At 36.2% G+C, this 17,907-nt stretch overlaps 1 protein-coding gene across 5 annotated transcripts in view; it reads left to right on the top strand.

Annotated features, from left to right (window-relative positions):
- GABRB2 (gamma-aminobutyric acid type A receptor subunit beta2) overlaps window positions 1-17,907 on the top strand; it is a 233,376-nt gene that overhangs the window by 73,565 nt on the left and 141,904 nt on the right. For all 5 annotated transcript variants that reach the window (XM_042959971.1, XM_042959941.1, XM_042959960.1 and 2 more), the window contains exon 5: window positions 4,254-4,474. In XM_042959971.1, the coding sequence (XP_042815905.1) occupies window positions 4,254-4,474 (221 nt within the window). The remainder of the gene's footprint in view (window positions 1-4,253; window positions 4,475-17,907) is intronic.

Genomic DNA, 17,907 nt, shown 5'->3' on the forward strand with positions numbered 1-17,907 from the left:
CAAATCATTCCTTCATGCTGGCCTTTTGTAGTCAACCTCTCCCCCATTTTGAATCCCAGGGAACTACTAATCTATTCTTTGCCCCTATAGTTTTACGTTTTATGGAATGTTGTATAAATGGCATCATGTAATATGTATCCTTTTGAATCTGGCATTTTTACTTAACATTTTGTATTTGAAAAACATGGATGATGTTGCATATACGGAAAGTTTGTTCTTTCTTATTGCTGACTAGTATTCTGTTTCATGGATGTACCAGTTTGTGTTTATCTCTTCATCTGTTGAAGAGCATTCATCCAGATGGCTTTCAGTTTTGACAATTAATATAGAACTGCTGTAACTATTTGCACACAGGGGTAAGATTACCAGGTCACTTGTGAAATGTATGTTAACTTTATAAGAAATGGTCCAACTGTTGTCTAAATGGCTGAAAATTTGTATCCCCATCTGCAGTAAGTAGGATTTTCAGTTGCTCTGCATCCTTATCAGCATTTGGAATTGGCAGTTGTTGTTTTTTTGTTTTTGATGTTTTTATTTTAGCTTTTCTAATGGTTATGTAGTGGGATCTCATTTTAGTTTTTAATTTGATTTCCCGTGATGACTAATGATATTTTGTGTCACTTCAGGTGCTTATTTATCATTTTTCCATCTACATTGGCTAAGTGTTCACATTATTTGCCTATTTTTATGGGGTTGTTTGTTGAGTTTTGAGAATTCATTATACATTTTTATATTCTGGATACCTGTCCATTATCAGATATGTGATTTGCAAATATCTTCTCCCAATCTGTGGTTTGTCTTTTTACTCTCTTAATAGTGTTTTTCATGGAACATAAGTTTAAATTTTGTTGAGATCCCATTATCAGTATTTTGTTTTATTGCTTGTGCTTGTAGGTTTGTATCAATGTCTTTGCGTAACTCAAAGTCACAGAGAATTTCTCTTATGTTTTCTTCTCCTAGTTTTATAGTTTTACATTTTACATTTAAGTCTGTGACCCATTTTGAGTTAATTTTTATGGAAGGTGTAAAGTATGGGTGACTTTATTTATTTATTTATTTATTTATTTATTTATTTATTTATTACATATGGATGTTCCTGTTAATCCATACTATTTGTTAAAAATAGTATGCTTTCTCCAATGTATTGCCTTTACATCCTTGTGAGAAATTATTAAGCATATTTGTGTGGGTTTATTTTTAGATTCTTCTTATTTCATAATCTGTGTTTCTATCAGTACCATAGTACCACCCTTAGTTTGCTTAATAGTAAGTCTTAAAATCAGATAGTAAGTTCTCCAAGTTTGTTCTTTTCTTTCAAAATTGTTTCATCTATTGTCATTTCTTTGCTCCCTGTATAAATTTTAGAATCAGCTTGTGCATAGCTATAAAAATCCTGTGCATATATTGGTTGGGATTGAATTTTATCTATAATCAATTTGGTGGGATTGACATCTTAACAGTACTTTTCAAATCTAGGAACATGGTATATCTCTCCATTTATTTGCGTTTTGGGCTGTGTGTGTGTGTGTGTGTGTGTGTGTGTTTAATGAGATAAAAGGGAGGAAAAAATAAACAACAAACTCACCATTGGAATGGTCTTCACATTTTGATTCCCTCCGCAATCTGCATACTCTTCTTACTTTGCATGGTACTTTGGTAGTTTTGTTTATTTATCTTTATTCTTTCCATTATATTTAGTTGTGATTAGTGGGAGAGAGAGCCTGTCATGGGCTTTCTGTATGTTGTTCAGCATTCAAAGTCAGTTGGTTTTAGTTGTGGTTATCTAAATCCTTCTTGCATGGTGATGGAATGGATTGAGGAACATCCAGAAGTGGTTTGTTTGTTTTTGTTTGTGTGTGTGTGTGTGTGTGTGTGTGTGTGTGTTTTAATTTTTTCAGTTCCAGGGGTGCCTGGGTGGCTCAGTCGGTTAAGTGTCCGACTTTGGCTCAAGTCATGATCTACCGTTTTTGGGTTTGAGCCCCGTGTTGGGCTTTGTTCTGACAACTCAGAGCCTGGAGCCTGCTTCGAATTCTGTGTCTCCTTCTCTCTCTGCCCCTCCCCCACTTGTGCTCTGTCTCTCTCTGTCTTTCAAAAGTAAATAAATGTAAAAAAATTTTAATTATTTTTGGTTTGAATAAACCAATTGTGAGACAATTTTCAAAACATAGGGTTGTTAAATGTAAAGGATACACTTTTATGTGAAAATTCAAAGGATTTATCTTGGGTAGATAAAGGTTTAGGAGAGAGGGTGGAGCACAGACTACTCTTTCTTCTTAAGTCCAATAATATTTATTTAGATTCAGGGGTTTCTTCTATTCTTGACAGTGCTATGGTGTGTCATTTAAAAATAAATGAAATGAAAATTGGTGTGACAATTAGCAGAGTTATTAGGGTCCGTCTGGTGCATTTCTTAGCAGGCTTTGCCTTGCTGACAAATAACAGGAATTAGCACATGACACTGGATTTCACAGTAGTACCATTTATTTAGCCCAAAAGAGAATACAGTTTCTGTGTCCAAATGCATCTCAGCTGACTGAGCACTTTCCAGACAGCATTATCTCCCCTAAATCTCAATGAGGTTTATTATGAAAGAAGCATAAATAGCTTTATCTTCTAATAGAGATAATTATAAAATACTCAATTTTATCTCCAAGAATTGGAAATCACAAAATGTGACCTCTTAAGCACCATATAAATTGCCTATTTTATTTCCTATTTTTTAGGCTATAACACAGAGTCATGCAAAAAGTGTATCTATTCCTTTTCATATTTTCTAGTTATGTAATTCATAAGTCTACAAGGTTGCTTTTACTATAAATCAAGAAGCTATTTTAGAGATCCTCATTCTATTTTTTTTACAAAAGCAGAGTGCTTCAGAGCAGTTCAGATCACTGACTAAAGTGATCCACTAAAGGAAATTTCATCTACAATTATTTGAAATAACTTGAGGATATTAATGTTTTTTTTTGTTAGAATAGAAGGTTGGTTCTACACTTCTCATTCAGAAGTTAGCCCTATATTGACTTCTGAATAAGATCAAAATTTGTATATTTGTGAAACAAGGAAAGATGTTTAATTTTTTTGCAGAAGGATTATACTTTTCCCATTAAAACTTTTCAGTGTTTTTAGCAGATAATATCTTACAAGCTGTATTTCTAAATTATATAACCAAATTAGGATGTATAAATATCAATGACGATTGGAAGAATTCAGGGACTTCACAGAGATTTTATTTTGTATCTCATCCATAAAAGTATGCAAACGTGCAGAAATCCAATAGGTGTACCTTATTGGATATTCATTCATTCAATCGTTTGTTCATTCATTCACCATTTGTGCCCTAGGACTGTGCTAGTTTTCAGTTTGCAGAAATGATTAATACATGATTCTGTTTTTTTTTTTCAAAAGCCCTCAAGTAGGGCACTGTGAAATGATTTTAAAATAAATTGGTAATTATCTTTTCCAATGAATATTTGGTGTTTCATTAAATCATTCAAATGAGGGTGAGAGAGCAATTACATAGTGCCCATAGGCATCTAATGGATAAAACATGCACAACATATAGTAAATGCTTTATTCATAATATATAGCTATTTGTAGTTTACAAATTGCATTTGAGTTATACATTTAGTTGTCATAATCTGTGTAGATCAGGTATGTGTTGAAAGCCCCATTTATAGTTAAGGGAACTTAGGCAAAAAAGAAGTTGTGTAAATTTACATGCTAGAAACAATTGAGAAATACAGGAGCTGAGACTCCAAGACCAGTGCTCACTTTATAGCAACCCATTGTTTCTCAAAAGCTAAGAGCCTGGCCTGATAATTTAGTATCCTGTGATTAAAATCCTCTTGAAATACTGAGTTAATATTGTTTAGATTACTGAGAAGCTACACAAGTCTCAGTGTAAACGTCGCCTCTCCTGGGAAATTCACCCTGATTAAATGGGTTAGGATTCTCATTGACAAACTAAGTAATTATTCCTTACCATCTTTCTTCCTGGGTAAAATATAATAATAAATTTTGCCAAGATATGCTCTCTTCACTTCTGTATTTACAGTGCCTGCTACAGTGCCTGATACATAGCAAGTTTCAGTAAGAATGGGTTTAATAAATTAATATTTGCCTATATATGAATAGTATATGTTTCTGGGGTTTGGCTGTATATATTTTCTTTTCTTATGAATACTAAAGTGTTTGCCTAACTCCCAAGTCCATTTGGGTACAAAATAACCATTTTCTTCTCACATTCACAGGATTATACCTTGACAATGTACTTTCAGCAAGCCTGGAGAGATAAGAGACTGTCCTATAATGTAATACCTTTAAACTTGACTCTGGACAATAGAGTGGCAGACCAGCTCTGGGTGCCCGATACCTACTTTCTGAATGATAAGAAGTCATTTGTGCATGGAGTGACTGTCAAGAACCGCATGATCCGCCTGCATCCAGATGGGACCGTTCTTTATGGCCTCAGGTCTGTAGTGTCCATTTCAAAATTGAACTTTTTCTGAATGAAATCGTTATCGATTTTTATTGGAGGGGAATAAATATTGTGATGTTTTCCTTATTCCTCCTTCGGTTCTGTGATAAGCAGTTAAATCTCCTATCCAGTAGACATCTGAGAATTTAGGGGAGCATGTATACAAAGGGACTTAGTCCTAGCTAAAAATATTTTTTTCTGAATTATCTTCTAACATCAGCTGCTGATCCTAAAGCTGCTTTCTTTAAGGAGTAAGGATAAACAATCAAAATAGCTGGGCTATAGTGCTTAATTAGAATGGAAACAAATTATGAATGCTGAATACTTGTTTGAGCATGGCAGATTTCTGTTTCATAAATTTCTCCTAAACTGTGTGAATTGGGTCTGGTTCTCTGGTGACAGGAAGGCTTTTTGTGCCCTCTCTCCCTCCAAGGAGTAATCAGGCTTGCAAATAAATAAAGTTGTTATCTCATGTTTACTAATAATGAACTTTCATGTCAGTAAACAGTTGTGGTGCTCTGCTCTTAAGGTGAGGATGGATTGCAAAATAAAAGTTTCTTCTTTTAAAGTTTATTTTTGTATTAAAAGCAATAGATGGTTTCCTGAAAGAAAAGGGAAAAAAAAGATATCTATCTTACCCTGAAAAATTACATTATAACAATATAAAGGGTTTCTTTGCATTATTGGGAAGAAGCTCTTAATTCTGAAATGTTACATTTTCTCTAACTTCTTATTACATAAATGTGTGGTTACCCTATCATAATTATGATGGTAGCAACAATGGTATTATTCATTTATTAGGGGTTAGTGGTCAGATATTGAGTTAAATCATCAATGGTTTCCATGCATTGTTATAGTTAATCTGTACAACAATTTCATGAGTTAGAAACTGTTATAATTTTTATTTTCAAATGAGGAAACTGAGGCTGATACAACTTGCCTAAAATCACAAAGAAAGTAAGCTATGAAGATGAGATTTGAACTCAGATCCAAGTTCTGAGTCACAGCTCTTAATCACTACGTGGGGATACTTCTCACTCCCACATTTTTCTTATCTATTATGTCTTGTTTTCATTATCTGGTATATTCTGACAGTCACATTGTTTAGGTGCTTATGTTTATTTTTGACAGAGAGAGAGAGAGAGAGAGAGAGCGAGCGAGCATGAGCGGGGGAGGGGTAGAGAGAGAGGGAGACACAGAATCAGAAGCAGGCTCCAGGCTCTGAGCTGTCAACACAGAGCCCAATGCAGGGCTTGAGCTCACCGCGAGATCATGACCTGAGCCGAAGTCGGATGCTCAACCAACTGAGCCACCCAGGTGCCCCTGTTTAGGTGCTTATGAACCAGCTTCTTTGTTGATCATATTTTTTAGAGAAAGTAGCATTTGGCTACCAAGGGAGAGTGGGTAAGGGTGAGGAACAGAGGTAGCATGATTGTGCTCTGTGTCAGCCATTAGAGGTAAGAAGATGGACTGGATATGGGCAGTGTTCACATGCGTGTCTTAGAAAATAGAGAAATGCCAAAGAGATAAATTGACTGGCAGTGTCTGCAAAGATTCCACCAAGGTGGTGGGCTTTGAAAATGCTAATGGAAAGAACTGTGTTAACAGTTATATTTTGCTAAATTTACCACTTGGAATGAACAATAAAACATTTGGTGTGGGGTGCTTGGGTGGTTCAGTTGGCTAAGTGTCCAACTCTTGGTTTTGGGTCAGGTCATGATCTCATGGTTTGTGGGTTTGAGTCCCCCCTGGAGCTCTTGCTGCCAGTGTGGAGCCTGCTTGGGATTCTCTCTCTCCCTCTCTCTCGCTCTCTCTTGCTGTCAAAATAAATAAATAAACTTAAAAAAAATTAGGTGTCACAAAGACTTTGATGAGAGGGTGACCATGCAGGCTGTGGGGGAGATGGGGGATGAGAAGAGGTTTCAGTTCCCACTTTTTTTTTTTTTTAATTTTTTTTTTTAACATTTATTTATTTTTGAGACAGAGAGAGACAGAGCATGAACGGGGGAGGGTCAGAGAGAGGGAGACACAGAATCTGAAACAGGCTCCAGGCTTTGAGCTGTCAGCACAGAGCCTGACGCGGGGCTTGAACTCACGGACCGCGAGATCATGACCTGAGCCGAAGTCGGCCACTTAACCGACTGAGCCACCCAGGCGCCCCCAGTTCCCACTTTTTAAGAGTTAAGCACAGAGTGTGGTCAGAATCCTGAAGAAGGAACAAGGAGCCATAGAAATAATGTTATCCACTCAGCAGTAAATGAGGGGGAGGACTGGCAAGTGTCAAGTTCTGGCAAAGCACTAGACCTAGTGCTGGAGGCATTTACCCAGCAAATCACTTAATTTGCACAGCAATCATGCAGAAATTACCCTGAGCTCTTCCTATTTCCTTGCAACACCCACCTTGAAAGCAGAGAACAAGTTGTATTCTCCTTTGTATATCCAACACTGACAAAGTGCCTACACCATAAATATGCTCAATAAAGGTTGTCAATTCTGAATTCACATGCAAAGTTGAATGGATGGGAAAATCAATAATCAAGATGTCTTTGGAACTGAGAAGGAAAAGAAAGCACCAATATAGATGATAAATAAGGCTTCTTTATATCATTATATACTCAGACAAAAACATTGATGACTGCTCAGTCTTATCATTGAGACCAACTATATGACATTGCTGTAACTCAAACTCACAACAATAGAAAATCATCATTCTCTTAACCCCTCTTCTAACAAGGAGTGTCGAACACGTCTGACATGTGTGAAATTAACACTACTAGACAGAGAAGGCACATGAATTGTAATTGTTCCAGCAGTTGTATTGTTAATTCTGATTTTGAAATGGATAACAAGTTTTTCAAGAAATTTACAAGTATCCTAGTCCACTTTTTACCGATAAATAATAGAATGATTTATTTCATGGCAAGAAGCTTAATGCAGACCACATACTCCCTTCTCAACTCCAGGAGGTTCATTTGCAATATATAAGTAAAAGGAATTCAATTAAAGTTACCATGGTAGGGTTGATTCCACTCTACTAAGTCACTTTTCCTATTTACCCTAAAACTCCCCTCCCATTGAGATCCATACACATTGGCAGGGACAAGGAAGGTAGAGAGAACATTCAGAGGATCTGAGTAAATTTCTTTTTGTAGGATTTTCTTTAGTGAAATGTTCAAGCATTAAAACATAGAAAGGAGAAAGTAGTATGCAAAATATTAATGCTTGTTTAATTTTATCATTGGTATATAGGATTTCATTGTGCTGGTCTTTCAATTTTTCTGTAGGTTTGAAAATTTTTATGATAAAATTTGGAAAAGGAAAAATGTTATGTGTCAGAGACCTAGGAATATCTGGTTCTAATATCCAGGAAATATCATTTAAGATTTAAAAGTCTGTAGCCAAGAAATGCTATTTTGATCTCTTGGAGGTAGGGAATCATCTATATATGTTATTTACTTTCAGGAGCTCTGTCTGAAAATGAGATCAGCACATCTCAAAGGTTATGTGACTCAGAGGGTGGGATCCTTGACCATAGACAACCAGGTTAAGCCATAACCCAGGAAGGAGTGGTCAAAACTCTTCAGTTAAAACCTTGATGACCTCCTTATGAAATCAGTTGTCCTTCTGCATGAGTGGCCCTTTGCATCTGATTGTACACAGCAGGAACTCTGAGTGCACTCATACTGATACGTTATGTTTGGAGATCAGGAGCTTTGAGGATAGCGCACTAGCTACTCAGCAGGCTTGCATTAAGATACAGTGGCTTTCCTTTTGGGATGAGCACTGGGTGTTGTATGGAAACCAATTTGACAGTAAATTTCATATATTAAAAAATAAAAAAAAAAAAAAAAAAAAAAGAAAAGAAGGAGTCTAAAGGAATAAAGGAATAGACTTTACAGTAAAAAAAAAAAAAAAAAAAAAAAAAAAAAAAAAAAAAGATACAGTGGCTTTGAGGAACCACATACATAAATGGATATAAGTGGGCAATGCAACCAACTTCCTTAACAAAGTGTAACGATAATGAAACTTAGGTTTTAGTTTGGGCTTTTATAATAAACTCCTCTTTGAACCTTGAGTGCCTTATCCAGGTTTTAATTTCCTCATATATAAAACAGAGGGGGTAAATTAGATGATACCAGTATGCTATGGTTTTTATAACCTGTCATCCTCTGAATCAATGATTAATGAATCTAAAAGAATATATAATCTAACATCAGAGTAGAAAATGAAATTATATATTTGGAGTAGCATAGTAACTGGTAGATAATAAGTGTTCAGTGCTACTATTTAATGAATAAATTAATGTAGGGATATTTGAAGGCTGGCACAAGGAAGGCTTTGCATATCAAGGCCGTTGTTTTATATTATAGAATTATAGCCCAGTTGTCTTTTCACAATTCAGCAAAGTAGGACACCAGGTCCATGGTGTAGAATGAGAAGAGTGTCAGAGAGCAAGTGGACTGAAGAAAATGGGGAAGGTCTATCCCAGGCAGATCTAGAGTGAAAAAGGGAACCACTAAAAAAAATGTATAGTGGAGCCAGTTAACTCCAGCCATTGCATTTGGCAGCGTGAGATCTGGAGCAAGGAAAATGGATGCCTGGCTTGAGACCCAAATGGCAAGGCAGACTTTAAAAGCTGCCCTGTGGGTGCCTGGGTGGCACAGTTGGTTAAGCCTCTGACTCTTGATCTTGGCTCGGGTCATGATTTTGCAGTTTGTGAGTTTGAGCCCTGCTTCGGGCTCTGCACTGATGGTGCGGAGCCTGCTTGGGATTCTGTCTCTCCTTCTCTCTACCCCTTACCCACTTGTTCTCTCCCTCCCTCCCTCCCTCCCTCCCTCCCTCCCTCTCTCTCTCTCTCTCTCTCTCTCTCTCTCTCAAAATAAATAAACATAAAAAAATGAATGAATAAATAAGTAACAACTGCTCTGTAGCCCCAGCCCAGTGCCTCATTTGTTGCATGCACTCAGTAACTTTCATTTAATTAGATGCTGTGCAGTTTCTTTTAAAAAGTCTTTCCTTTTCTTCCCCTGATGTCCTATCATGTGTGTCTATTTTCTCAACTTATTTAACAGTCTATGGGATACAGGAATGATTAACAAAAGTTATAAATAGTGCCTTTTTGAAACTTAAATTTATAGTTTGTGGCTAAAGAATAATGAAATCTTTGAATATAGATTCTCACCTTCACTCTTGACTGGTTGATAGCTCAATTTCACCAATTTGATTGTAAAATCAGATTCCTCTTGTCTTTAACAATGCTATTTAGAGATTTCTGTCAGGAGATATATATTCCTCTGTCAGGAGGAAGAATATTTTCTCAGGACTAACCCAGCTGGATAATTTGTGACAAATGAGTTTCTAGTTGATGAAGCCGAAGAATTCCTAGAAATTTACAAAGGAAATATTTCAAACAGAGTAACTATATATTATTCTCAAATAAGGTTGGCCCATTGAAATCATTTTCAGAATAGTTCAAGGAAAAATAATATAGAAAATATTGGATTTCTTTTAGGGAATCCAGCAAACCCCTACCAGGTAAACACCAGATTTAATCTGTGGTTGGTATTATAAAGAATGCTAGATAGAATTTATATTGTTATTTACTTACAATAGGAAATATTTGTTGGATTTCAAAAAGTAAATGAATAATTACATTAAGCAGAAAATTAGGAGGCCTTGTCTTACAATTAATAGTTCTTACAATTACTCATTTAAGTGACTTCTAAATTTTATTCTAGCTCCCCAAATTTCGTATTCCTATGATTTTGCTAATGGGTGGCATAAATATATTAGGTATATATACTCCCACCTTTCTTTGTGTACATAAGCATTTAACATGATATTTCAGTTACTTAGCAATTATATTTATCTCCTTGAAAATATCTGATTGATTAAGAAATCAAAACCAAAATCATTACATTCTGGCATACAAAAAAACCCCTGAATTATCAAATGATGACATCTTTTTTTAATGTAATATATATTTTCATTAAAATTTAAGATCTGAATCCAAATTGGACTGCATATTATTTCTATCATAAGCATTTTATCAAACATTAGAAACTCCAACAAACATAATTAAGACAAAAGACTTCCTATCAGGAGGTGGTAGACATTTATTATTAAAAAATTAGAAAATACAGTTATGAAAATAAAATTACTCTTAATTCTATCACCTAGAGATAAACACTATCTGTACCTTGCTTTATAGTCTTCTAGATACTTTTCTAGTAAAAAAGCTTATAGGAAATTTTTTATAAAACAGATTTACATTTTACATACTATTTTGTGACTTGAATTTTTTTTCTGTGACAAAGGATGTATCATAAACATGTTTTCATGTCACTATAACCCTCCTCACCACCATTCTTTAGCCATTATGGGACATATTTGGGATATATTTCTTTATCCCATACAGGATATGGTTTATGGTTTTCATATAAGGTGAAATATGTGGTTGTTGCTATGAAATTCAGGACTACCGTTTAAAATTTACTTAATATTTTAGTGACAGGCAAATAAAAAATATAAATTGTGGCACAATTTATAGTCTTATAGTTGTGCTGTTACAATTTGTAGTCTCACTGGTTAAATAGATGACTCTGGAGATGTACTAATGCTGATTTTATTAGGCCAGTTCTTATGGAAAGAATGACTTAGTCTTTCAGTAACAGCTGACCCATCTAAAAATAGCTGTTTGTCTTTTGGTCCGGGGGGGGGGGGTGCGGGGCTTGAGTTCATGTGTCTATACACCTCCCATATGTAATATTAGATCAGAAGCATGTCACTTCTGATTAAAGGTTCACATTCTTAAAGAAAATTTCAGCAGGAAGCAGAAGGCAATTTACCCACCTCCTGCTATGTATGTTCTGTCATTGGGAAAATGGCAAAGGATAATGTTAGCTTGTAATGAATTTAGACAGGCAAGATTTTGTTAATTTTGTCTTCTTCCTCTATTCCTAAAGTTTTACCACAGGATATTAAACAAGCAAATAATCAAGTAGCCATCCCTCACTGAAACATAGTCTATCAAACATTAAAATATCAAGTTCTACTCAGATTTTCTAATTGCTTTAATTAATTTTCATAGAGATAGCGATTGCATTTGGTCAAGCAGAAAAACAGAAATTTTATTAAGAATATCAGTCCTAATGGCCAGGGTGCGACGCCCTGCTCTCTAGACTTTCTCATTCTTCTGAGAAGGAAAAATCATCTTCATCTTTCTCCAACTCTGTGGGAAACAGTGCATGCAATCATAGTGTTTTATAGAATATATCCAGTCCAAGGAGCTATAAATAATTTTTTTAGTGTTTATTTACTTATTTTGAGAGAGAGAGAGAGACGGTGCAAGCAAGGGAGGGGCAGAGAGAGAGAGGCGGGGAGAGAGAATCCTGAGCAGGCTCCTCACTGTCAGCCCAGAGCCTGATATGGGGCTCGATTTCATGATTTGTGAGATCATGACCTGAGCTGAAATTAAGAGTTGAATGCTTAAATGACTGAGCCACCCAGATGCCCTGAACTGTAAATAATTTTTATAGAGATTTCTTGCTTATTATTTTCCCTATTTAGAAATAATAGCTGACATCTTCAAGTTCACCTCCTTTTTTAGGAATGAGAAGAGGGAGGTTCAGAGAGGGAAGGGACTATGTCTAATATCACACAGTTAATGGCAAAGCACAGAGTAGAACACCAGACTCCTAACTCTTAATCCAGGGCTTGTTATTGCTGCTGCTGCTGCTGCTGCTGCTGCTGCTGCTGCTGCTGCTGGAGTCATTTGGTTGCATGGAGTCATCATTGACTGATGTCAGCAAATAAGTCAATTCCTAATCGAAAAGAGTAGAATCAGGATCACACCATTCTTTGGACTTGAGACATGGAGGCAGTGTGTATTTAGCAGCCCTAAGAAATAATCTAGGGCTCTTTCTGTTGCCACATTTTGCTGGACTTTTAGATAAAAAAAAAAAATTAAAGAGGAAAAGAAAGTCTGCCCACTATCTTCTTCTTAACTTTTACTGACTCAGTGTTTCAGTAGTCAGTGGGTCTCATTCACTGCCAGCTGAATGGGTCCCTAGTTGTCCTCATGTCCACTGATTTCAGTCACATGACAGCTGTAGATATGGCAGCCCTGAAACCAAAGCTGTGAAAGAACTTCTGGGGAAAAGAATGGCCAGAGACTCCAGGGGTTTCAAAGAAGGGCAGAAACCAGCCCTATGCCCAATGAGAACATACGTCTTGTATTGAAGACAAAGGAGTGCCATGGAACTGGGCCTTGTCTCCAAAGGAAAGAAGCATTAAAATCACTGAGGACACATTATTCATAGGCTCGTGAATGTATCTGTATACAGCAACGCTATACATAACACATTTTGGGGGTAGCACTTGCATATTCCTGATTTCATTGGGAGTGAACTCTCTAGGCCACAAAAATACTGTCAGCATGGAAAGAAGTCAGATCTTCACTTTTTAATTTAATATAATTTAATTTAATTTGATTATTTAACTTATTTTATTTTAAGCAAAGTATTTCCTAGTGGATGATTAAAATTATAGCTGTTACATATATGTTTGTATACAGGTGTTTATCTCTATTTATAGATATAAATATGCAAATGTATCAATTTATAGGTATATAAGTATGTGTACATATGCATATGTGTGTATATATTTGGACATATATATATCAGCAACAGGTTTTTTTCCTCTGTCTTATGTTAAAACTGAAGAAAACAGAAGGGACTTATAATTCTGACCTTCAAACAGTGTAGATTGTCCTCAGCATTAAAGATAAAGTCTTCTCCAGTGACGTTTGGGGTAACTTTTGTAACACTCTGATTTCATGAAATCAGTGAATTTTGTTGGCAGCTTTTGCTGGCAACTTGCTTGGCAAATAAGCAAAATACAGTTAACCTAGATAGTCTTTGTAAGGAGTTAGCTCCTGTCAGATTTTTAATTAGACAAAGACCTTTCAAGTCAAATATAAATGAGCACTTGTTTAATTAAGAGAGTGATTACCTGCTATTGGTAGTAGTCGTGGTAGGAGCAGTAGTAGTAATGTGTATCAAGTACTTTCTATATGTCATGCCCTGAATTATCTGCATTAAACAACCCTGTGAAGGAGGCTACTGTTATTTCCATTTTATAGTTGAGAATACTGAAGCTTTGGAGAAGTAAATATCTTGCTGGTTGGTTTGAGGCTCAGAATTGAACTCAAAGCCCATGATCTCAGTCACTTCCTCAGACTCTGCAAAAATACAGTATCTGTCCAGGTAGATGGATGCAAAAGACCCTTAGGGAAAGCAGGTACTGAAAATCTTGACGGAAGAAGAATGGAGAGCCCAAATTTCCAAGGCTCATAAAAGGAGCCTCCCCCTAGAGAGACTGTCCTAGTCGCTATTCGTAAATAAATAATTATGACTTTCTCAGTCTTAAACAGGCTCCATGATGGGGATTTGTGCACTGTTTTTGGCTACCCTGTAGCCGTTTCCATATTTACAGCACGTATAGTATATCCCTCAGGTGTAAGTTAAGATCATCACCCCTACTTTCATCCTTTATCCTTGGGGGATTTTCTGTTGTACAATTTAGATGCAGAAAGTTATTTTTGTTTCATGTTTTTGAATCCTCAAGTTCAAGGAAGTTTGAATTGAAGTTCAGTTTGAATTGGGGTATAGGGATTTTGAAATTCTCTTCTTTTCCAGAATAATATAACCATGTTGTGGAGTTCGGTTGCAGGCTAAGTAAAAAGCAGCCACTTCAAGATTAGATTAAATCTCAGCCAAAGATGTAATACCTTAGTAGAAGTGAGAAGGCCACCTAGCTTTTTGGCTCCTAGGGGCTCTGAAAGCCACTCTAGAGTTACTCTGTCCAGCTTTCTGCCAGATTGAAGATGCTGTATTCCTCATAATCTGGGAAGGAATTACCCCAGTAACCTGTACACTTTCATGTCAAGAATTCACAGATGTCATTCTTACACTCAGATCCTTGACCCTAAGTCTACCATCAATACTCATCCTGGAAGTGGGGGCAGAGAAAGTACTAAGCTTAGTCATACTTCTGACTTTCAGGCAACTAGAAAAGTACCTTTGTCTATAAGACTATTAGGGAAGATCCCAGAGTACACTGAAGAAAATCTGTATTTGTTTTGTGGCATAAGTAAAAAAAAGATTTATTTCACTGAAGTGTTTTTCAGCCTATTCCCCATGGAGAAGAAAAAAAAAATTAAAGGAGATAAAAGGCAATGTAACCTAAGGATATCATCTCTAAAATTTTTTGTTAAAGGACTTTTGGTTAAAGTTTTAATGCCTTGATTTGCTAAATGGTTAGTAAGAGAGGATTTCTTGTGTATCCTTACCTTTTTATTCTGGAGGTCACAAATAAAAGCAAACCTTCCTTTTGGAAACCAAGCCAGTATAATAGCTTAAAGACTCAAATCACAGTCACCACATTATGAAATGCTCAAGCTATTTTACTTCTCAGAAGCAGCCCATTATCTGCACTCTTATGGACAGAATAAAAGGCAACAAAATGCTAACTGGCCATAAATCCTTGGAGGAAGATATTAATTCCATGTTGGGTTGTTCTCACTAGCCATAATAGAGAAAATAATTAGGACTTTTATTTTAGCAGCTGTAATAGTCTAACAACTAAGGGAAACTGAAAAAAATTAGGATAAAGACCAAAACTTCTTGTGGCATCAATATGCTGGGAGGCATTTTCCATCACTGCATAGTGAGGCCACAGAACACAGGAAAAGCAGTGTTGCCCAAGGATCAAGAGCCTGGGTTTGGGATCTGACTGCCTTGTTTCAAGGACTTCCTCTGTCACAAATTAGCTATGCTTCATCTTTCTGACATTCAGCTCCCTTGTCAGTGATGTAGGGCTTTAGAGTACCCCCACCTTATAGGATTACTGGGGAGATTAAGTGAACAAAGATTTGTAAAGCACTTAGTAGAGTCCTCAGCACACACTGACTTCTTTGTAGAGATTAATTGCCATTGTAAGAATGCCACATGTGTCTAACTTTGACTATCCTGCTATTTTCTGTCGTGATTAGTACCAGATGATATTTGGCAAGAGGGGATAGTGGTGTTAAATCCTTATTATGTACCAACACTGTGCTAGGGTACTGGGGTTACACAAAGACACATGAGACAACCAAAAATTGAGACTCAAAACCTGGAGTTTAGTGGGATGAGAAGATATGTAATAGTGAGATGAAGAGCAAAGTAGGATAGGATAGTGCAAGAGGGCCAGGTTCTGGAGTTTGGGGTTTTTTTTTTGTAGGTTTTGTGGCTTTTTAAAAAGTTACCTACCAACTTTAAATTGAAAATAATATCATTTAACTTATGGGAATATAATCAGAATTAAATAATGTAACTTAGGTGAAACAGCCAGCACCCAGTAGGTGGGTAATAAACACTTGTTGTGGTCTTGTTCATTGCTGCAGTTACCAAGATAACGGCAACCATCAAAATCAATTAGGCACATGCTATATATCATTTGCTGCTCATTTGTTATACCTTCTGATCCTCAAATAATCCCATCTGGCAGATATTCATATCATTCCATTTTTATAGAAAAGGAAACTGAGACCTAGACAAATCCAGTAACTTGTTCAAAGCAGCACAACTTCACGTGTCAAGACTGGGAATAGAATTTAAGCTGTTTGACTCTAGAGTTTATGCCCTTCATGTTCTAATAGGTTTAATGCAGGGGAAAGGCCCAGTGCGTGGCCTAGGAGGTAGCAGAGCAGACACAGACTCACTCAGAATTTTCATTAGACTGATAGCTGATTGCTCTTAGTAATGGTGACTACCCTAATGTTAGGAATGTCTGTGTGGTGTACTCAAAGGAAGCATGAGAAAATACTAGTGTTTTAATTTATGTTTAATGAAACAAGGCCATTGTAGTCAAGTGAATTTCTGAACCCTCAATTCATTTATCCATCAGTCCACCCAATCAGCTGCCATGTAAGCACTTCTTATTTCTCTAGGTGGGGAATGGGGGTGCAGAAGTGAATAAGCCAGACATAGCCCCTAACTCCAGAGGCATGTACTTAATAAAGGAAACATATAAACCACCAGCAAAAAAAAAAAAAAAAAGAGGCTATTTAATAATAAACTTGAGGATTGCAAATTGTGATAAATTCCATGAAGAAAATTAAACAGAATGAATGATCTGATAAAGAGTGATGGAGAAGGGGGGTGGAATCCTATCTGAGGAGTGACATCTGAATCAAGATGTTATTTATCAAGACCAACAGACAGAAATCTGAGCAATGATCCAGTTAGAACAAAAGCACCATGGTCCTAAGGACAGAACACACTTATGTGCTCACAGGAAGAAAATTAAGTAATGCTGCTTTACCCCAAATTTCTGTTTCCTCTCTATCACATTTCTGCATTTTGTGTGCTTTATAACTAAATGCATTTTTCATAAACACTATACTAATAATAAACAGTAAAATAAATAAAAATAAAACAGTAAAATAGTGTTTACTATTGGCCATGTTACAATAAATGATAATCTCCATGAGAGCAGAGACCTCTATTTTTTCCCCCTGCTGTATCCCAGCAACTTGCATAGTGCCTGTCTCAGAAGGGTCAGTGCAAAACTATTTGTTGAATGAATGTCTGCAAGAATGAATAAGTAATAGTGGTTTCTCCACAGAACTTCCTATCTTATCAGTGTAACTACCTGACTTTGTTTATCAGTTAGAGGGGATCCTGTGGTCTCTGGAGGCTTATCTCAAATTGATTTATCATTCAGTCTCAATGCAAGCAACTCGGGCAAAATCACATCTAATGTTTTTAAAGAATGGATTTGCATTCTGAGGTAAATTAAGAAGAAAGAGAAGCATAAAATCAAATCGGTATCATGGAGAACCCAATTACCAAAGATTATTATGTTTTAATGAGGTGAAAAAATCTGATCGTCCTACCTAGTAGACACCGTGTGCATTTCTCTTTATTAGTGGGGAGAACTACGTTACCAGTGAGATGGTACTAGAGGTGATACCGGTTCGACGGATGATAAGAAGGCATTCTGAAAACAAAGACAGGATCAGCATTTATCATGAATTCAGTTTTCCAGGTTGTGACTTAAATGCAAATGAGTTGACTGTGTAGAAATTTCCATTGGTGTAGTATTTTCATATGTTATTTTATTATTTACAGTCCCAGTGGTGTCTTAAAAGATACACAGAGATGTGAAGGTGAAGAGAGTTGTATAAATGTGGAATTTAGGTGACCCATATTAGCCTTCTACCACATAATGAGTCAGTGAGAAAACACTTTCTAATGAGAACTAGTGCTTTTCAGACACATACCTCGAAAATTCATTATGGCTGAGTTAAAGGGAGATGTTCTTTTTTATTTATGATTATCAAATATTTTATGATTAAAATGTGTATAGTTTCTCATTGATTT

The sequence above is a fragment of the Panthera tigris genome, chromosome A1, assembly GCF_018350195.1.
Source record: "Panthera tigris isolate Pti1 chromosome A1, P.tigris_Pti1_mat1.1, whole genome shotgun sequence".
NCBI classification, from domain to species: Eukaryota; Metazoa; Chordata; class Mammalia; order Carnivora; family Felidae; genus Panthera; species Panthera tigris.